Raw genomic sequence first — 23,000 nt, forward strand, 5'->3', positions numbered from 1 at the left:
CATGAAAAGTGTATGTTCATTTCTGTCTTATTAAATGAGAGTAGGAGCTTGGTCATTACACTCTTTTCTTTAAGCATGGCAGTCATCTTTCCTCTTCTGTTGGGAATGTTTCTAGTCTAAGAATACTCTGGCTGACAAAAATGAAGATAAGCATTTTCCTCCCTTAATGAATCCTATTATTTCAAAATAAAATAAATGAGATTAAATAAATAAATAAAGCATTAAAATATAGATAGGGGGAAAAATAATTTTAAATAAAAAAAATTAATAAAAAGAGAAGCCAGTAATAACATGAGAAACAAATACTTCAGTTCATCACTATTTTGTGGCACATCTTTCTCTTCATGCTGGAGAGAAAAAAAAAAGAGCTCTTTATCCATAGTACAAAATTCTGTCTCCCTTTGTCTACAACAAGCTTTCTGATAACATTCAGACATGACACAAGAAGGGCCCCAGAGGTACAGGTAAGATTTCTTCAGGACATAAAGAGCAGTTTATAACTCACTTACTAATTAACCTCAATTCTCACCTATCAGTAAAGGCTTCATACACTTTTATGGGTCTGTAAAACTTGAACTATGGTGCTGCTCTTCATTGAACAAAGTAACCTTTGGCTATCCAGCTAAGTCACAAAAAAACAGTTCAACTTATTCAACCTGCAACGAAATAAAGCTCGTGTGAGAGCACTATCTGGAATTTCAGAGAGCCATGACTCTTTCCATAGCCTTTGGGTTGCCCTTTACAAAAAACATAGAGAATTACAATAAAAAGAAGTTAGACGAAAAGCAAACAAATACATTTGAAAACCTAGAGCCTGGAGCACTGCTGGTGCATTCAATCATTTCTCCAGAATAAGCATCTACCTGCACACCTGCAGACAGTGCTTCTGGCTGAAAGACTTTTGAGACAACTACCAAAGTGCAAGGTTCTTCCTCATTTAGTTTATAGCCCTGGCTTGCAAAGCATCTTGAAAGCCTCTAATTTGATTCTCATTTGAAACCTGTCAGTGTGCACCAGGTAAAATAAACTTATGTTTCCTAACTAGTATACTTGAAGTTTGTTATGAAAGTGATTTGAGTGTTCTACAATTGCAGAAACATCAGTTGTTGACACCAACTTCATCCTTCTGGAGCTGAAGAAGTTCAGAGTATGTATTCTTTCTGATAGACTGTAATTAACATGAAAAAAAACACACAAGCATTTAGTATCTGTTTTTCTACCATTTCTCAACACGACTTCTCCTTTTGCTTCATACAGTACTCTAACATTAAAACTCTGAAAGCAACCTTTCTTACCATTTCAAAATCCACATTCTTCATTTAGACTCCTTTTTCACCTGTGTAAGCTTTTGTATTTCTGGATAGAGCACACCAGTTCCCAAGAGTATTCTACCTCAGGCTGTGAGGTAACAGCTTATAGTTGAAATGAAAAAGTAGAGAAACAGAAAACTGGGGGAAAGTCCCCCAGACAGCACAGAGGGCTTATATCCAGTATGCCATTTCTCCCACTTTCTCAGTAAGCAATCAGTCATATTTTAAGATGTTACAGCTGCAACACCTACCTTTCATTTCTTTTACTCATCATCATGGAATAAAACAATAAGGCTACAGAAAATACTTCAAAAGAAGTTGGAATCACAAATAAAGTACACACAGCAGATCGTATGAAAATTTAAACTCTGTTTAGTTTGTTGAATAAGCATACAAAAGTTTCAGATCCATCTTATGTCTGTAAGCTCATTGGAAAACATATTGAATCACAGTGCATTTATCACTAAGATATTTGTTATAACCTCTGGCAATCATTCATAAATTTTATATAACTACATTGACATTTTAGTTCCATTTCTTTCTAATTTTTTCAGTTACTCTTTTTATACTTGCAACCAAAAGAATTAAAGCTTGTAATTTCTGGCAAGGGACTTTTTATATAAAAATACATACAAATTAATATTTCAGGAAAAAAACATACTGCCTCTTGAAGGTGTTTTTCAGACGGGTGTTTGAGAAGCAGAAACCAATGGAAAACAATTTAAAGCAAAACAGTTGTCTTGAGGAAGACATAATGAAGGAATCTTTTTATTTTTCCCTTTACTTAAACAGCAGCATTTGCAATTTGTTGCTAAATGACAACTACCAGCCACAAAGCTTCTTCATTACCCAGCACTATAAAGCAACATGTAGAGCTATTTAAGATGGACAAAAAATAATTGCAAAAATTCTATCATCACAATACACAAATGCATACATAACCATAAGATGTGACAATCTTCCAAAGACTGTAACTCTTGTTTTCCTCTTTACATAGGGCATATTTCTGAAAGTCATACAGGCACGAAGTTCATCACCAATTTAAAACACCCAAAACCTCTGTTAAAGGCATATTGCCTATTTTAAAGAAAAAGAAAACAGCAACCGGAGTCACAGAACTTAGTTAACTGGGTATTGATTCTTTATAACATTATCAGCCATTTAAAAAATTTTAGGTTTATGATCAGTACTGTTTTCTCACAAAGCTATGTGAAAAAAATGCTGTTCTGTTTTCTGCAAAAAAGAAAGAAAAAAAAAAAAGAATTCAGTGGTTTGTTGTTCAGGAGGCAGGGTTGCCAAAAGTGGCATTATATTGGCACTGCTTTCACAGACAGACTGGATTACAAAAGCTCTTAAGTTGGTAGCTGCAGGTCAGTCAGCTGTTCAGTGAATCCAGACAGGTGACAAGACTGAGAACTTTGAGGATATGATTCTGCATATTAAGGCTCAAGAGGAATACCTCCCAACGAGACTCCTGTCCTTGTCAAAAGCAAGTTTTATCTTCCTCATTTTCATACATCTTCTTTACAAAAAGAAGGGGATACCCAAGGACTTCTCCTCAGTGGCAGTAGAGACAACAGGCAGCAAAAGAAGTCACCCAACCCTCTTACAACTAGAGTAATTCCTGAAGTGTAACAACAAGCAAGACTACAGGCAGTCTGCCCAGAGCAAAAGTGGGGCTTTCATTTACACTCTAACAGCTCACACTGCTGAGAGCAGTGTATCAGTATCTAGTACCTTCCACATTAGAGGGAATGGTTAAGCCACTGCTACAAGGAGCTTGCTGAGAAACAGCAGCCCAAAAGCTGCAAGGCCTCAGTTCCTGTTGGCTGTGCATGTAGATGGACATAAATCCCATGTGTTAAGACACCCTATGGTGTCTAAAGCTAAAGCAGTGTCAGGACATGTCAGGAGATACTTATCTGTGGCCAAGCAGGAGACACCTATGTGTCCTCATGGCTGTGGCACTTCACAACTGGGGAGAAAACAAGATGACAACACCAGACCAGGTGAATGCTCAAAAAAGGCACTTGAGTTGTCCCTGTCTAGTGATTTTTGATAGAATCCTCTCATATGTACAGCTTGTGTTTGTCTTAAAAACTTGTGTCCAGAAGAAACACCTCAGATTAAGCCTTTTTCCCTGAAGAGGAAGTACCTCTAAGACTCGTTACAAGTCTTGAGCAGATACTAGCATGAAAAAACAAAGTATGCATAAAAATGTTCTAGAAAATTCTTCATTTTTAAGAACTTGAGATGTCTATGCTGCTTCTTACTCAGACTTTTCATTGATGTCACTTTGAGAAATACTTAAAGAGAACAGCAAAGGTGAGTGTGTGGGGAGAACAGACTGTAAAGTAATTAACACTGAAGATTCTGCTTCTGGGGACCAAGCCTGAAAATCTGATTTGCAGGAAAACATAGAAATTTCAAGCTTTCAGGGCACCGATATATACACTATAAAATAAACACTGACAAACATTTAAGTATTACATTCTACATATAATGTATGCATACTTGAATATCTGAGACTTAAGCAAAAAAAAGACGACCAAGTGATTTCCTCCTTCACTCTAAGCATCAACAGACCTAGTTCCTTCCTTTCACTAATCATTGGAGATAAATTATCTGATGCTCAACAGCTTATCTCAATTATACAATAATTCTCAATTTACCTTCATTTCTGCACCTCTTATATGGTTAAAATGGCTACAGTTAATTCTTACAAGTGTCACAATAATTGAAGAAATATGCCAAAATCTTACCGCTATGTTTCCATTGCATCTTTGGGACTGGCAAACACCTCTCATTCGATTGGAAACCAGCACATCATCCCAACAAGATGGACCCTTCAAAACAAAACCAAAACATAAAGGTTTTCATCTACTTAATTAGTAAACACAACAAAGCTGGATTTGGTGCCTCTCTTCCTACCCCCATTTTAGACTCTTGCTAGAGAGTTATCACATTTATGCTGAAAAAGTCCAATCAGATTATGACAAAATTCATCAGTCAAGCTCAGTTACTGGCAGGACATGCAGACCCTCCCATACTGAGGTCAGTGCTCTAAACAGGAAATACCTTTGCTCAGCTTAAGACAGGGAGTGACTTAACTATGATTAAAAAGATACAAAGACATATTTGAGTTCACCACTATACCTGGGCACACAGCTGGAAAAGGGAAAAACCACAAGAGTTAGAAGTAGAATAGACAATTAGAAAGAGAGAAGTGGAACACAAAGTCTAGGTTAAGTAGTTTTTCTGTATTTTGATGTTTAATTATTTAATAGCTTTAATTTTATTGAAATCTGTTTCTATTTTAAAAGGCTGTTAATGGGAATTTTGATGTTTACTGCAGACAAACTACACTTCTTTTCACCAGATAAAATCGTTACTTAACTTCATTACACTGTAATGAATATGTGGAGTGAGAATTGTCAGTAGATTCCTGTACATTTGTGTTAATTTCAAGATTGATCAGTCATTGCTAATAAAAAACAAAATAACCAAAAACCAGACAAACAAAACCACACAGAAACACACCACCAAAACAAAACACAAAGAAAATTCATAGAAAACCCTTAGCAAACTTGGCTGTGACTTTCTGAATACAAACAGTTAATTTAAGTGTACAACAAAAGACACAGTGAATTAAAAGACTGCAAGTCATCATTATTATCTCATGACTGCAAAATACTGTGATTAATAGGATGATCTATCAAAGAGGAATGTTTACATACATGGCATACATAGGGATATTTATAAAAACATTTCCCAAAACACACGAAACATTAAATGACATTACAAGTCTCTTATTCTAATATTAATCTCAAATCCAGTTAATATTTAATTCACGGACACTAAATATCAGTCAGAGAAAAATATGTGAAGTGTACAGATATCCATATATCCATATATATATAAGTACATATATATATATATATATACATATATATATATCAGAAATAGACAACTAAAAAGATATCCATAGTTAAAATCTTTTCTGCTTGATTAATCAATCAGTGCTTGGGAGAGTGTCACTGCTCAGAAATAACAAGAAAACTTCACAAATTATGGCAGTGAAGGTTTAACTGCATCAGTGAAATTAGTGCCTTACTAAAACACAGTTGGACTACAAAGTCATCCAGTACTATACCTAGAGCCATCTCTTTTTTACTTCTGTATCAAGCCTTTTTTTTTCTCATAGTGTGGACACAGCTGGGATAGATTTAAAATAGCAAGCTTAACAGGAGAATCATGGCTATTAAAGATTGATACAACCTAGCAGAAAAGTTGACTGAAACAGATTAGTCTCTACTGAGCTCTGCTCTCTACTGTCATAGTTGAAGTGCTGGCACTAGAGATAGGTAAAAAAAGAAAGTTTGAACAAATGTAAGCTGTATTGCAGGCAGTCACAGGACTGACTGCAGGTAAAATTGACTCTCTGGGAGACAAATAGCTGCAGCTTAGTGTAGTTAGTGCATAGTAGTAAAACTTGGTTTGAAACTATGAGAAAGAAGCTTCCCTGAAAAAAAAAAATCTTAAGAAAAAAAAAGTTTGCCATGAAATTATTCCAGTTAATTTTGACCTCTTAGGAAGCTCCAGTATTCTTGAGATTTTGCAGGAAGGACAGCAGAGCCTCCTTCAGGTGTTGTAAAAAGAATCATGTTTTCTACTATTTCTCTTGTTTTCCACTCTGTACATAAAAGTTCTGTTTGATGTTCCCCCATTCATCTATTTTTCCCCATGCTATCAAAGATCCTGCAGAACTCTAGTAAACATATCAAGTAGTTTACTTTCCAGGAAGAAAAGTCATCTACCTTGCCATTCCTCATATGGATGCTGGACATTACTTACATGCTGGACTGAAGAATGGAAAGATGATACCACTGAACTTGCTCTTTAATTCTTTCCTAAATAATTATATTTATTCTGTTAACAGTTTCTAAGCATGGAAACAGTGTTTTGGTGGAATTACTTATCATAGCTCCTAGACCTCATTCCTGAAGGTAATTGTTCTCTTAAAATCTTTGATGTATATATGAAATTTGGGTTTATTTTCCTAGTGTACATCAAAGTCATACTAACCCACACTGAATTCCATCTACCAACAGATGAAGTGTGCATCATAATTTCCATAGAAGGCTTCTAGTAGGTATTTCCTAGGTTCCTCCATACTAAAAGTCATCCTCTCCAAGAATTTCTTTTTTATATAACAATCATCTAGTGGACCTGTCCACTTTCTGCTGTTATATTTTAAAAGGATTCAGTAACAGTTCTTTTGCTGCTCATAATTAATAAACTTTTTTTGCTTGCATAATAGCATTTTTATATTTAAGGCACTTGAATTATCTATGTTTGGTTTGATGGTTGTGGTGAGTGTTTTGTTTGTTGGTGAGGTTGGTTGTTTGCATTTTTCTTTTGAGTTAGTCTTAATTTTTCTCTTAAGTCATTTTACTAATTTTTCTAAAAGTTGATTCATGCATCCTCTTTTTTTTCACTCCCAGTTTTGTCATGCTACCTTTTAAATTCCTTTCTGTGCAAATCTTTGATCCAGTGTAATACCCACATCTCCCCCCAATATTTATTTCTTTTTAGCTCCCCTTCTAGCTTCTTCTCAAACACCCTTGCTTTTTTATGTAATTCTCCTTTTTTAAAAATTAAGCACAATAATTGTGTCTCTCAGATTTAGGGAAGTTGCTGAATGCAAATATATTACAGGCATCCTTAAGCAATATGTCACTAACATTATAAACAATTATATAATAAAGTCTTCCACATTACCCTCTTCCTGCAGGTTCTTTGATCCACTTTCCCATAACATAACCTCACAGCATCTGAAGGTTTACTCTTGGGATCATGGTCTGACATGAATCTTATCTAATTTACATGAAAGGAATTCAAATATCCCATTATCAGACATTTTTCCTACACGTTTAAGCTTTTGATTTTCCCCAGCATGTTAGACTCACTATCCTGATTTGCTCAAGTGGCTGTTAATGGGAGTCTTATGTTTCTTCCCTTTTCAGGCCTAGAAATTCTCACCATAAGAATATACTGTGGTACCCACTGGCTCATTAAAAGAAAGTAAGACTAACAAGTTCACATTTCCTTAGCATTCATCTCTTACATTCATTAGAATTTTCATTTTTCCAACTCAAAGGAATTCAGTAGGTTTATACATCTTTGGATAATCCTAATTTACACTAGGAAGAGGACACTAGAAAGAAAGGATGAGCAATAAGTATGCTTTATAAAATTCAGGGCTGGGGAAGGGGAAACAGTCAAAAAACCCCGAACGCCTCACTAAAAAGCCCCAAAGGTACCCTACAAATCCCTCCCTGACACCAAGCACAATCACTTTTTTTCTTGGTCCAATAACAACATCAACAGTAAATTTAGTGGTACTTTGACCTTGTGTGATTAATGTGAGACTTTCAAAATAACAATGTACACAAAAATAGTGATGAAACTGATGCATACTAAGATAATTTTAAACAGTCTTGCAGAAGCAGTTTACAGGTATGTTATAAACTCTGATACTAATTATCTTGATTTTTATTTAAAGAAAACATTTCAGCCTAAATTGTTCAAGGAACTCATGCTTTAGTGTTACTGAAATTTTTAGGAGGTACTTGATTAAAAAGAAATCACCTGATTTGCAAAGTATCATCTAGAAAGCATCCTGAAAGAAACCAAACCAGAAAGAAACTGATGCAATATTGACTATGGTTGGTTAAAATTCAGCTACTACAACTAGCACTGGATCAGGTGCAAATATGCTTTAGACAGCAATTATTTATTTATTAATAGTACTAATAATAGTATGAATACTTGGATCACCTTCTAAGGTCTTAACCATGAAGGAAAGCAAATGTGAATTAACAAGTGCTCTCACTCTGCAGAAATTTCCTCAAATTTCTCATGCACACAAGAGTGCTTTCTGCATGAAGTCACTGAAACCAGAATGTCATCTTCCACTTAAGGCATGCTAAAAGCATACATGCAGGGAAAACACTAGCACAGTCCCACACTATCAGCACCTGCTAAGATCATCACTCATGCTTTAGCTAAACAGCTCCTATTTTTTTCTTCATATGAAAAACAAATGTCCTGGTTTGAGCCAGGATAAAGGTGATTTTCTGTCTTGTACTTTTGCTTTGAGCTAAGTCTCTTCTAAGTGGTTGCACTTGCTGAAATTAACAGCAAGTTTCTCAGACAGTGTCAACTTCTAGGACTGATAACACTCAATGTTTATAGTTACTGCTAGAGACTGGTGTGCAGAGCCAAGGGCACTGTTCAGCTCTGAGGAAAACTTTCACCTTCCAGAAGGAATAAAGAGTTCCCACCTGCAGCCCTCCTTTGGGGAGGAATGGACAAGATAGATGCCAGAATTGACCAGAGTATTCCATCCCATACACATCATACTCAGAATAAATTTGAGGGATCACAAAGGTCAAGCTAATTTCCAGCTTCCGGCCTCCTACCCTTCCTGCTTCCCTTCCTTGACCCATTCCCCATTTTGCTTCAGCATCCTGGAAGGATCCCGTCCGTTCATCTGCCTGTGGTCCTGATCCGTGCCAGCCCATATCTGTGTGTTCCTGCCTCCAGTTCCCGACTGCTGCCGACTTCAGGAGTGCAGCCTGGACTTCCCCAGGGCTGCCCTGCAGCCGTGGTGGTGACGTGAGAGTTATTGGGGGAGAAGGGGGTAGGAACGTGGTATCAATTTTCCTGTATATTTGTATATATTTCGTAATTTTTCCTATTTATCATTACTGTTTCATTAAAGTTGTGTAGTTTAGTTTCCAACTCAAAAGTCTCTTCCCTTATTCTCTCTCCTTTCTTTATCACGGAAAGAGAGATTAATAGAGAGCGTCTGTCACTCGGTTTAATTGCTGGGCCAGCGTTAAATCGTGACAACAAAGTATCCAGCTCCTCTTTACATGAACTCATGATGGGCATAAACCCTGTAAGAATGTCAGATGCTTTTAACTTTTTTGATAACATTAAGAAGATCAAGCTCTAAGTCAACAGCATTTTCACTTTGTTCTAGCAAGTTCTTAACCAGCAAATGAACCCAGCAGGAAAAGTCTAAGATGGACTCTCAGGATGTCTTGGGTTTGTCTATGACTGGCACTAAGGAGTGAAGAGGGGTGGCAGAGTGGGGTAAGAAACAAAAGATAAACCACAATCAACAAAAAACCTGCAGCAAAATTATATGCCTCACTTTCCAACTGAGTAAAAAGGGGAAGACTTTGTTTCCTATGTCTGTACTTGGCATTCTTGAGAGTCATATTTTATTATTAATTATAGCACAAGATTTAAATGTGCTTGAGAATTTTAGTTTTCCAACTTCAAGAGAAAAGGCAAAAAACTTACGTCCTTGGAAAACAGTGTATTCAAACTCTTAGTGACAGCACTACTAAATGTCAATTGCATCAAAATAAAATCAGGAATGCCGGCAAGAAAGCCACTTAGAAATGCAATTTTTGTATTGTTCTTTCTTGAGTCTAAGAAAAGCCTGTCAAACTGCAAGCCAGCCAATCACTCGTGGTGTTGCAAGCCTGCACTCTGTAGGGTTAGTAATTATTATTTTGCATTAATCAAGAACACATTGTGAGAGGAACAAAGACTTCTGATTGCGAGATTAAAGCAACTATTCCTCTTGTACATATCCACATGGCTCACAGAGGAAGCTAAGCATTAAAGTGGATGCATCAGAGAAGACTCTTCTGGTGTATAAATGGAAAAATGACAGAATAAAGACAGAAATAGAATCAACACCAGCGTATCATTGAATAGAAAGTCATATATTTGAGTATTTCCTGAATAACCCAAGTATGGAAAATTTTATGGTTTGCATGTATGGCAGTTTTTCCTTCCCTTTTTAAGGGGGAAGATGGGGGGGAAAATGGCAGCTGGCACATTAAATTTGAACTGAAGCCCCTATGCAGCACATGGAGAAGATTAAGGCATTTTTCCAATGTATTAGGGAAGCACTGGAAACCTCCGCATATTTCACCAATATACGGTACTGGTGCACAGTACAGTGTGCATTGAACACCACTCACAGCAACTTTCCATCCAGCAGCCAAGATCTGACTTTTTATTGTGGAATCACAGCGGAATTTTGGTCAACGACCCCTTGAAAACAAAAATAACAACTACATCTCTGAGAACAGAAATACTACCTAGAGATCTCACATGACAAATCATGCAAAGCACAGTTGCTGACAGAACCATTGACCTGTGAAGCCAGGGAAAGGTCAGAAGCAGAGGTTAGCAATAGAATCTAGTGATTCAAAGACTTCTAATAATTTAAAAGGTTGGAATCTATCCATGTATTTAATTCTTGGTATTTTCCCTGCTTTCTAATATACAATGCACAGCAGAATATCATTAAAACACATCTTTGTACCTGCTAATATCTACATGAGAGACACAACTCATTAAAATGTTGAGCAAAAGACTCAGACAGAGGAAAAGTATCAATGCACAAAGATTTTTAAAATAATGTAAGAAACAATTCAAGGTACTTGAGAGGGTTTAAAAATCACCATAAAAGCTGCTGAAAAAATCCTAAATGAATCCAAAATGTTAAAATTAGAAGTCAGTGCATTCATTTTTCTCAGTATCCCTAACTCTATCCATTAAAGTGGTAACTGCTGAATGTTTGTTTCTCCTGAGCACAGTATGGATATAACACTTTAAAATAAAAGTTCTCATCCTATTTTATTAATGCAGTAATGGAAATGAAAAAAAAAAAAGACTTTTAAATACATCAATTCACGTTTTATAAATTCTTAACTGGCTTAATTTAGAAGAGCAATTTGTCGTTTGAAGCACTTACTAAGAAGAACCTAGCTGCTACATGAGTGATTCTCAATTAGATTCTGCAGAAAAGATTTATATGATGCACTCATTTCAATTCAAAACAAATAAATCTATTTGAATAATAACATTCATGTAAAGTTCCATATTTATTTCATTCAATCAACAGAATCATATAAAGGTTTAGGTTGAAAGGGACCTTAAAGATCATCTAGTTCCACCTCACCCCTGCATGGGCAGGGACACCTCCCACTAGACCAGGTTGCTCAAAGACCCATCCAACCTGGCTTTGAACACATACAGAGAGTCCACAGCTTCAACCTGTCCCACAGTCCCACCACCTTCACACTAAAGAATTTCTTCCAAATATCTAATCTAAATCTACTCTTGTTTCAGTTTGAAACAATAACCTCTCATTTTGTCCCTACACACCCTGGTAAAAAGTCCCTCCAGAACTTTCCTTTCCAGGCCTCTTCAGGTAGTAGATGGCCACTATAAGTTATTCCTTCAGTCTTCCCTTCTTCAGGCTGAAGAAACCCAACTTTCTCAGCCTGCCTTCAAAGGAGAGGTGCTCCAGCCCTCTGGTCATCTTAGTGGCCCTCCTCTGGATACACTCCAAGATCTCTATGTCCTTCTTATGCTGGGGAACACAACAGTCCAGGTGGGGTCTCATGAGAGCAGAGCAGAAAGGGGAGAATTACCTCCCTGTGACCTGCTATCCATACTTCTTTTGATGCAGCCCAGGATAAAGTTGGCTTCCTTGGCTGCAGGCAGACATTGCCAGCTAATTAACAACCCGCCCCTAAATCTTCATGACATTTTCCACCCAGCCTCTACTTGGGCTTGGGATTGCTCTAACCCAGGTGCAGGATCTTGCACTTGGCCTTACTGAACTACAGGAAGTTCTTTATCAGGACAAAAGGATTCAAGTTGTGCCAGGGGAGGTTTAGATAAGATATTAGAAGAAACTTCTTCACTGAAAGAGTTATTAAACACTGGAATAGGCTGCCTAGGGTAGCAGTTCAATCGCCATTCCTGGAGGTGTTTAAAAACCCACGTAGATGTGGTGCTCAGGAATCTGATTTAGCACTGGACTCAGTAGAGTTAGGTTAATGCTTGGACTGGATCTTAAAGGTCTTGGCCAACCAAAACAATTTTGTGATTCTGTACCTTGACAATTATTAATACAACTAGACTATGCTATTAGATAAGACGCTTGCTAATTTCTGCTGAATGTTTATATATTGTATATACATAATTACTTAGTTCCTAACTGAAGTCTATGAACAGCAGTATCCAGACGAGCACAAAAAAACACTTCTAGAAATTCCCAAAGCACAGCCTATCACTAGGAAAAGAAGGTAAAAATCAGAGATTACTATTGATTTAGCCATGAAGGGCTTGTAAATAGAACATCTGTAAAAGGCTAACAATATTTGAAAATTTATTATGCTAGATAATCCACTGGAGGTCAAACTGCCAGATTGAAAACCTTTATGACCAAAATTCTATGCTTAGCCACTAAGCTTATTAAAAAGACAGAGGTAATTAAAGTTTACCCACAGTTTACACAGACCTGCAAAAGACACCTGTGGAAGCAAGAGAGTAATTTTTGTTCTGATTTTTTTTCTTTTTTTTTACATTTCTGCTAAGACTGATACCAGATGAGGAGAACACAGGTGACAGGATACATGGATGCAGAGCAATCCATTATTTATGTAATAGCACAGTAATTTGTTCTCTCCTACACCCCACATTTTAATAAATGCCATTGTCAATGGCAATGCTACCAGAGTAGCAGAGATCACATCTCCTGCTTTACACTTCACTGCAAGTAAAATTAATCTACTTACCACTGAAAACTTTTGACATAGAACCTTTCATACAGCAGGGAGAATAGTATGGAAAACACTACTAACCTAGTTTTGGGGCTAAATTTAAAGGGATTTGTGGAATAGAAATGGGAAGACTGCAGTTAACTGCTTAGTCTACACATCACATTAAAAGAATTCCTCATAAGAAATCTTTGGTTATCATTAACTTTAATCACTAGAGCAATCAATAAAGCACATGGATAACTTTATTTATATGAGAAATACTACTGAAGCAGACTTAATCACGTTTTAAGTCTTTGCAAGATTGAACCTACTGGTTTGATTTATGGTTGTAGCTTAGAGATTAAATTTTCCTGAGTGCCCGGCCTAATTAGTAAATTGATGGGTTTATGTCAATAGTTGTAACTCTACCAAAATGAAGTAGCTGACAATTTGCTGAACTGCTCACAGTTGTGCAATTAGGAAGACTTCCTGTGTGCCAGTTATTTCAAATAAAGAACCAGGTCTCTGCAACTAAAATACAGGTAGTAGTTTCCATCATGGTGTTTTATTGATATCTTTTTTTTCCTCTTATCACAAGTTTAAAAAAAACACACACAAACCCCCCTCCCCCAAACAACAACAAAAAACCAAACCCCACAACCAATAGAAAACCTGTTAATAAGATGGTGATAAGTTCTAGTCTTTCCTTTCACACTAATTATAGGAAAAGGGGTTTTAAATGTAATCCTATTGATCTCAACTAAACAATGAAGCTTTATATTAAAACACCCAAGATACAGATCTCCAGAGTCACCTCTTCATCAATAGTATTTTGCAACTTACACTATTATCAGCACTTACTGTTTAAGTAAAAAAATGATTCAGAACATCTTTTTGGATAGTTTTTTTTCAGTGGGCCCTCTCTAGAAAGGAGAAAAAGAAATAAATAGAACTCAAATACAACTGTAACTGAGAAACCAAACTGAAAAGTCTTACTCTTGCTTGACTGCTTTAAAGGAATGTATTTAACCATTTATCTAGAAAAAATATATAGCTATGCGAGAAGTAGATGGAGAGGCTCCTAAAACAAACAACCAAATATCATTCAAATATTCCAAACATTATTTCTAATCTGTAAGTGCAAAATATATTATTCTGGGTGGTGTTAAATGCTTTTTCAAGATTGAAAGAAAACAGAACTGGAGGAACCATCCAATTCTCTAAACATGCCATGTATCTCCTATGTGCAATGAAATTATAGTATTAAAAGATGCATGGTTACAAGTGTTAACACCAGCAAACCCCACTGAGGTCTGCATATACACAAGAATAAAAAAAGTAAACTTGAACTGGTCTCTTTTCTGAGGCTTGCCTAAGGGAAACAGGGAGATCATTGAGAGGCCAGAGAGCTCACAGATGGGAGAAATCAGACCCTTCTGGGCTGAGCTAAACACACCCCAAGAGGAATGAGAATGCTCATGGTTGTTCAATCTACAATTCTCTACAGTAAAAATACTCTTCCATGTTTTAAGGGTTTTTGTCTGAAAGCAGGAAGAGCAAAAACTATTTTCAAAGCCTGCTTCTGCTCCTATGCATTCCACCCTCAAGTCACAATTAAAAGCTATAAAGTGACTAGATGTGAATTAAAACTTCATTGGTACCTCAGCTTTTTCTAAAGTGGCAGCTGTTTGCAATGCATGGATTTCATCTCTCAGGACTGTCTGGGCTGTGAGGAGCATCCCCAGGGAGACTGCCCTTCCCCAGCCTTTGCTCAGGCTCTGGCCACACTAGGCCACCTCCCCTGGTGCCCCAACATAGCTGCCAATGGGAAAAAAAAAAAAAAAAAAAAAAAAAAAAGTTATTAAAGTAAGGATGAAATAACCCTAAACACACAAGGACTTGAATCCTGCAATAGCACTATGGGAAATGTCAGCCATTTAGGGGTAAAGCACCTTTACAATATAGTAGCAAAACCTCATGTCTGTCACTTCTCCATAACTGGGTTGCATTTTTAAAATTCATTAAATATACTAAAAACTCAGCAGGCAAGTATGCTTTTGATTTTGCAACTTACAATGAATAGAGATTACACTCAAGTTTATCTTCCTTAAAGAGAATCTGTCAGAAGAGGGTAGGTGGAAGTTGTATTTTCTGTGTAAAGGTATTTCATCACCCCTGCCCCCCACATACACAACTGTAGTTTCACGTTGAAACAATTTAATTTAAAAGTTCTGACCTACAGAAACATTTAAACAACTTTGTACATTTCTGGCAGAAAAGATCTGCCCAGTCCTGCAATTGGAATGAATCATAACCTATGTCTGCATAAGAAATATGGAAATTAAATGAACTAGTACACAAAAAACTAAAATAAGCCAAGATACAAGCCAGGAAAAACAATTAGAATTATGCTAATAATTCTCATCGGACACCTTGTATTTCAAATTAACTTCAGTTGTAGTTAAACAAAGGTAGTAAACAAAAACTATAAAGTAAAAATAAACAGCTCAAGCCTCATGAATATTCCACAGTAATAAATTAATTCCAATGTGATAATTGCATGTCACATAGTTCAATATTAACTATTTTTTTCTTTGGGAAGGGTTTTAAAACTTCTTTTGAAGAAGAAATGAAGCAACACCATTACTGTCACGAAGAAAGCTGGAGAAGGCATCAGTTCAGCAATTCACTTTCATAAGCCAATGTTAGAAAACTCATCCAGTGAAAACAGTCACATCAACTCCTCAAGATGTGGCAGAACCATATGGAAAGGATACTGCCCTTAGCTACATGTTCTGCCATTCCTTTTCCCTCTCTATCATTGTCTGTCCCTTTATTTCCACCGTTTTTATTTTGTTCAAAGGACCATCCCCACAGAAATGAACATGCTCTGAAGATACTGGATATGTTCATGAAGAGAAAGGAAAACAACCTAAAGAATAAGGAAATCATTCAACATTTTTCTAAGAACAAATTTCTCAGCTAACAGCCACAAAGGTCTAAAGCAAAAGGGCCACTTTCAAGAGATTAACTTCATAAGCTGTTAAAGAAATCTTTTCAGTTGCTGTAGTTATATAAAACTATAAAACCAAGATTATACACTACAGTACCTGAAGAAAACAGGCTGGAGAGTTCATTTTTTTTTTATTTTGTACATAATGAGAACCTCTGAAAGACAAAAGTCATACCAATTTCAGCAACAATATTCCTGTGTTCCAAAAGCCAAAGTAATAGCCTATCAAAGACTTAAAAACACACACACAAAGAAAAAAAACCCACAAAACACAACTAAATTATACTGCCATCTTTGCCATTTGCTTTGGGGTTTTTTTTTCCAAGTGCTACAATTGTTGCAAACTCTCTATACACACCACAGCATTTATGGGTGAATCTGTATTTTAGGAATTCAGAATCACAGGAAAGATTGCATCAGGTGGCTTATTGAGATTCCTTCAAGATTCATTTAAGATCAAGTTACAAGTGCTGCGTTTTTAGGGTTTGTGTTGGTTTTTTTTCTCCCCAAACACTGTCCTTGTAGTACACAGGAAAGAAAACAACATGATTCTTCAAGGATTTTACACAAACACATAGCTACTGTCAAAGAATTAAGGCTGTGCCAGGCAGATCAGTGGAAGCTTAATGAAAGATCCCACTCATTACACAGCAGCCCCAGCTGCCAGACAGACATCTGAGCTCACAAATGGCAGTGAGAGCAGCTGATATGACAGTCCAGGAAAAAAATTCAGGAACAGCAGAAAAGACCAAACCACTAAAAAAAAATAAACAGAAAATAGAGAAAAGGGAGCATTCACCCCTGTAAAATAAAGCTGTTGCTCTGGTGTTGCATGATAGATAGTACAAGATCTCTTCTTACAGCAGAAAATCCCTCAGCTAAGACCCTGATTTAGATTTAGATACCTGAATTTTCTCTGAATCTTATTGAATCTTACATCTATGCTAAATCCCTTGGAGTATACAAGCATTAAGGAAAAAAAAACCACAAAAAACCCCCAAAAACTAAAAACCAAACAAAACCAAACATACAACACACACAGACACACAAGAACAGACTGTAGAGCTGCAATAAGCAGGGACAACTTCAACTGCATCAGAGGCCCAACCAACCTGACCTTAAATGTTTACAGTGATGGGGCATCTACAACCTCTCTAGGCAACCTATTCAGTGTTTCACCACCCTCCTGGTAAGACATTTCTTCTCTATGTCACAGCTAAGTCTGCCATCTTTAGTTTAAAAACCATTACACCTTGTCCTATTGCAACAAGCCCTACTTAAATGTCTGTCCTCACCTTTCTTATATTTCCCCTTGAAGTACTGAAAGGCTGCAACAAGGTTTCTCTGCATCCTTCTCTTGTCCAAGCTAAACAACCCAAACTCTCAGTCTGTCTTCACAGGAGAGACGTTCCAGCTCTCTGGCCATCTTTGGCGCATAACATGATTTAAGAAAACAGAAACATTCATATAATCTAGTATCACATTCTCAGGCATTTTCTTCTCCTAAAGCAGTGCTTTAAAGCCTGCAGCTCAGCCTTTTTTTTTTTTTTTCATCTCCACTCCTCTCTTTCTCTATCTTGAATTATTTTGAACTGTTCTTGAATTATTTTCTACACATAGGTCTGGATGGAACATGCCTCAGGTCAGTCTTTATAGTTTTCACCTAAATGACTGAAAAGGTGAACCAACTCAGTCTAAAGTGGGATTTGAGTCTAACTCTCCCATTTTCTGACAGAAGCTCTTGAGGAGGCCCATGCATATAGGTAAGAGGTGCTCCTACAACCCAAATTTTATAGCGATCCAATCTTTGTGCATACAAGTTGATCTCTGTGAACATCTTACTGGATCACACTTTGAAGACTAAGCTAGAAGGGGAGAAATGCCTCACCTGCTCAAATTTGTTCACTTAATTCCTCAACTAAGAGGAATTTTAGGCATAAGCATTGAGTTTCCCTGTGCTGCAGGGTTCTGAAAAAACAGACACAAACAAATTTAAAGGCCAACTGAGCAAGACATCACTTGGATAACTCCACTCTGCACTCACCCTGTTTCAAGTTCATCAGCACTTTCCTAGATTTAGCTTTTGGTTTCTTTCCACACAGCGGAGCAAGACACTCCCTGGTATAAAATGAGTAACATTCTCATCACAAACAGTTTGTCTGAAGTCACTTCTCAAGCATTAGAATGTGTAGAAATATATGACTTTACAAGGTGACTGCTATCAAGATATGTTGAAATGCATCATTCAAGTCAGACCACCTAGAAGCTGCATGAAACATGATTTAATTTCATGGTAAACTTGAGATTTTCATGGAATTCTGAGCAGTGTGAGTACAAGATTTTAGTTTGTAGACATGATACCTCCATTTCATTTTTGGAAGTTATGACTTACATTCAAAGTACTGAATCTATTTCAAGCTAAATCCACTTGTAAACCAAGTAAGTTAATCATTACTTAGTTTTAGAAATGAGTAGGCCCTCAGACATAAAATCAGGGTACTTTTATACTGACTTGACAGTCATTGAAAACTAATCTGCATTTCCACAGAACTTATTACATTTTATTCGGAAGACAGTATTTTCTTTTCTCTTATTGCAATCTCTTTTAGTAGCCATTTCATTCCTCACAGGGAAAGACAACAGATACATTATCTAAGTGTTTGGCATTTTATAATGCAACACCAACATTCAGCTATCCCTATGATGTTGCTTTCCATGTTTATAGCTCAGTGTAAGCCGTGACAACAAATAAAATTGAGGTGATTAACTGAAATTAATATTATGACTAATTCACAGTTCAATGCCTATGGCAGTAGTTTAATCAGTACTTTTTATTTATCATCAGGTTTAGCTATAACAAAATTACTTATAATAACAAAAACAATCTAGAACTGGCACTACCATCAGAATATAGATGTGCAGTACAGCACAATAGACATTAAGAAGAATGTGCAAAACTTCTTCAAACACGTGAACATTTAACTCAAGTCTACACAACTGCTGTTAAAACTGAGCTCCACCATCACAAGTCTTCCACATTTCTCCACAAACCAGTTTCCATAAGAGATACAAATTGTCCTTCATTGTTATTTTATGCTCTTTCTTTCAAGTTTTGGTCTTCTCTGATGTGAACATATACTACATCTGCAGAGCAACTCCTAACACAATTCTGCAACTCTGTAAACGGGATCATTGTAATCTGAGGTAACGGCTTCTCATCATGAAGATAAAGCATATGCTATCACATCACATCTATAAAGTGCAGATAAGAATATGTAGTGGAATATCTCCTTGTTGCAAAAATTGATACCAGATACATAGTGAATGCCTCTGATAAAAACTAAAATGTTCAAATTCACCAAGTCCTTCCTGGATGAGAGGAAAAGCAAGTAATTAATCAGCTTCATGCAGCTCCTTTACCCCTTATTGCTCAAATTATGAGGTGATGTATTTGTCGACACAGAAGTAAAGAAAAGCTGTAAGAGCTGCTTCTCTGGAGTTAATTATTTTTCTTTGGCAGCAACTTCAGGGAGGATCTAACATCTCTTCTCATAGGTTCATTGATTTAGAATGACAGTAACAGCCAAAATCAGTAAAATGTTACATTACAGATGCACAGTAATCTAATATGCAATAATAAGAATGCTATTTTACACATCAGTGTTTTGTTACTTTCCTTTTAATTCATCAATATCCTTCCATTAATTCCACTTCAATGACTTCCAAATTGTCAATACAAGGTCATAAGTCTTCCTTGCACGCAATTTCTGCAAGTTTGCACACTGCTAGAATACCAAATATTCTCTTGATGCTGTCCATTTAGATAACAGAGTTATATCTTAAAATAAACCTTAAAAAAATTAAACATGATAGAAAAGAACATACTCATTCTCTCAGATTCTCAAGCTCTCACCTGCTACATTCTTTCGAGCTTCCATAGGTGGAAAAATACTTTTGAACAAAAGTCTTGTTCTCTAGAGCTTTGGTGCTACCACCAGATAGACTACAGACACACATTTATGCCTGATAATTATTCATAGGCATTTAATTACACTATGCAAATATTCATGCACTGCATTGGACAAACTCCCATCAGGTACAACCCCTTTGGGACACAGAACACAATCCTATTACCAACAGGAAAGAGAAGATTGATTACTACAAAACTGCAATTTACTGTATTATAGGAAGCATTCATAGTCCAATGTATAACAAGGATGGTTCTACACTGGGATTCCAAAAGGCAAGTTCTGTTCAGAGATTTCACTTGTCTACTTAGGGGCTGTGAGAATCACATTCTCTTTGGTCACCAGTTTCTAAATCCTTAATATACTTATTTCCTTTACATTTCCTCAGATATATTATGAAATTGAATAATTAAAACTTTAAAATTTATTTTAAAAATCAGCACTTTAAAATTTAGCATAACCCATAATTTAGGTTAAACTTATCACTATTAATAATAATACATATTTTTAAATGAAAATTATTACAGAAATGAAAAATTGAAGTAGCCCAGTCGGCTCTTGTATGGAAATTGTATTTTCCATTGAAATCAAAGACTTATTCTCTATTAATATCTTAAAAAAATAAAATAAAAAAAAAAAAACCAAAAAACCCAGAAATCCATGAACAAGTATTGTTGGTTAGTATTACACTCTAAAATATCATCAGCTCTGTACTTTAGTTTATCTCTCTTTAGCAGATTTTAAGACTGTATGTCCTACTACACAAGGAGAAAAACAACTAGATTTTTAAGCTCAGGAAAACAAACTGTTGGCTTTTTCAATCATGGTTTGCAATTAACTTTTCACCCTTAATGCAAGTATAAAATTAACCTATCAATTTTGTCATTGTCACTTTCACCTTCTTAAGCAGGACGATCAGAGAAAATGCAGTGTATTATGGAAAACACACATGTATTGATGTGGGTCTCCACATATTCACAGTTTTAAAACCTTTCCTTTCCAAGGGCCAAGGAAAACAACAATGATTAAAAAAAAAAAAACAAAAAAGGCAAACCAAAGAAAAATGCCAACTCTTAGCAGCTTCTTTATAGACATTCTTTGTTTTTCATGATAGCAATCCCTGTAATCTCAACTTAATATGCATATGCCAGCTATATCCAGCTCTGCATCATTTGCTATAAAAGCAGTGACCTTTCAAACACTCCTAGTCTTCCTTAAAAAGAAATAGCTACAAACAAACATGCGAGTGCCAGCGAAGTGGAAAATTAGCCTTTTGAGAGAAGTAAACCATCCTCCCTGCCATATTAAGAAAACTCTGAGACTGAACAACAGCAAAAAGCATGCTGGACCATGTATGGCTGATTTTACTGTGCATGCTCCAAAAAAAGTCCTTGACATTGCTAATGTTTGTCTTGTGCTTAGGTCCCAGAGCCAAACCTCCATCTGGAAGAGATTTGAACTAGCATCCAGAGGCATTTCAGGATCTGAACCAAAAGGTTTACAGCATTACAATCCAGTTAATTCTATTGCTTCTAATTCCAGCTGGACTTTAAGTCTTATCACTGCACTCCAGGCCTTAAGATACAGCCTATCACGGTAACACCAATTCCCAGAGAATTCAACTCCATGACCCAAGTGAGATTAAATCCCTCCAGATAGTCCAAATAAATGGCTCATAACTTGTTTCTGTCACTTTCGCTAATGCCTTTGTACCGTGAAAGAAACCAGCAAAGGTGTAAATATCTACAAATTATTAAATGCACTTTTTCCCTTGACTCCTATCAGCAATTCCAGCAGTCTGGTTCCTGCTGAGAACATCACAGATATTTACTGGCTGAACTTCCTCTTTAAATACTCTGCTAACCAGCTACTGAATATTTGTACTCTGTCAATCCAAGTGCTGTTTCTCTTGGTGAAACACACAAATTGACAGAGAGAAATAAATAAATACAGAAATATTGAGGAAAAGAGGAGATGCATACTTGAATTTAGCTCCCTCACAGTACATCTCATCTTAAGTAGTATCACCCAAAACAAAGCAGACACCAGCTGAAATAGATTATTTCAAGTCTAGTCACCATCACATAGACAATTTCTATTCATCTGAACACACTTATTTTAAAGAATTGAAGATAGGATTCCTAAATATTCCTTTAGGACAAGTAAAAGAAAAAGGAAGTCTCTTTGAATACTTACACAAGTTATGAGAAATTCCTGTGCAAATCAGTCCCAAACAAAAAAAAACCATCATAATCTTGAGAAGTAGTCCTACACAAACTGTTGTCAAAAAAAACAGTTTTGCTGAATTTTTTAGTTTGGGTTTGTTTTCCAGGGAGGTTTAGGGTTTGGAGAGGAACAAGAGAAAGGGGACAAAGAAAAGATGTAAATAAGAAAAATTATTTCTCAAAGTAGTCTTCAGCATTGGAAGGAAATCTGTTCAAACAGATTTTTAAAGATCCATGAAGGAAAAAAAGAAGAAACACTTAAATGTTTGGATTTTGTAATCCCAGTCTGTTGAAGTTCTACCTGGCCAGAGTACTGCCAAGAAACACATAAGAAAAATCACCTACCAGCAATCCATCTCCTTTCTTCCCAGAAATAGACTCCCAAAAGCTTTTCAAAGGAGAAGATAGCCACCTTCAAACACTGCCAGTACACAACACTAAATGCTCCCTCAGTGCTTCCTTCTATGAGGAGTTTCCCTTCAAGACTGGGACTGAGGAATGTCAGGTGAGCAGGATCATTCCTGATGGTTTCTACCTCAGATGCAGCTGCGTTCCAAATTAGAAGGCTAAAATCCATCTGGAGGCACTAGGTGAGTGCCAGGGCAGCTGGTGAATCCTAGGAGGAGGCTGAGATGAGATACAGCTGCAGGATGAGGTTTTGGTCCTGTGTGCTAAGACAGAACCTCTACTCACAGAATCACAGAAAGTTTGGGGTTGGAAGTGACCTCAAAAGGTCACCGCATCCAACCCTCCTGACAGAGCAGGGTCAGACTCACTTGCAAAATAGGCAGAAGAGGTGGTTTAGGGTAATCCAAGGAAAGACTGGGACTAGAGCTGGG

The 23,000-nt window shown here is 36.6% G+C and overlaps 1 protein-coding gene across 2 annotated transcripts in view; it reads right to left on the bottom strand.

Annotated features, from left to right (window-relative positions):
- Nucleotides 1–23,000, bottom strand: part of PRKN (parkin RBR E3 ubiquitin protein ligase) — a 710,558-nt gene that overhangs the window by 383,392 nt on the left and 304,166 nt on the right. For both annotated transcript variants that reach the window (XM_030448441.1, XM_030448442.1), the window contains exon 5: nucleotides 4,073–4,156. In XM_030448441.1, coding sequence (XP_030304301.1) covers nucleotides 4,073–4,156 — 84 coding nt within the window. The remainder of the gene's footprint in view (nucleotides 1–4,072; nucleotides 4,157–23,000) is intronic.

The sequence above is a fragment of the Calypte anna genome, chromosome 3 (assembly GCF_003957555.1).
Source record: "Calypte anna isolate BGI_N300 chromosome 3, bCalAnn1_v1.p, whole genome shotgun sequence".
NCBI lineage: Eukaryota > Metazoa > Chordata > Aves > Apodiformes > Trochilidae > Calypte > Calypte anna.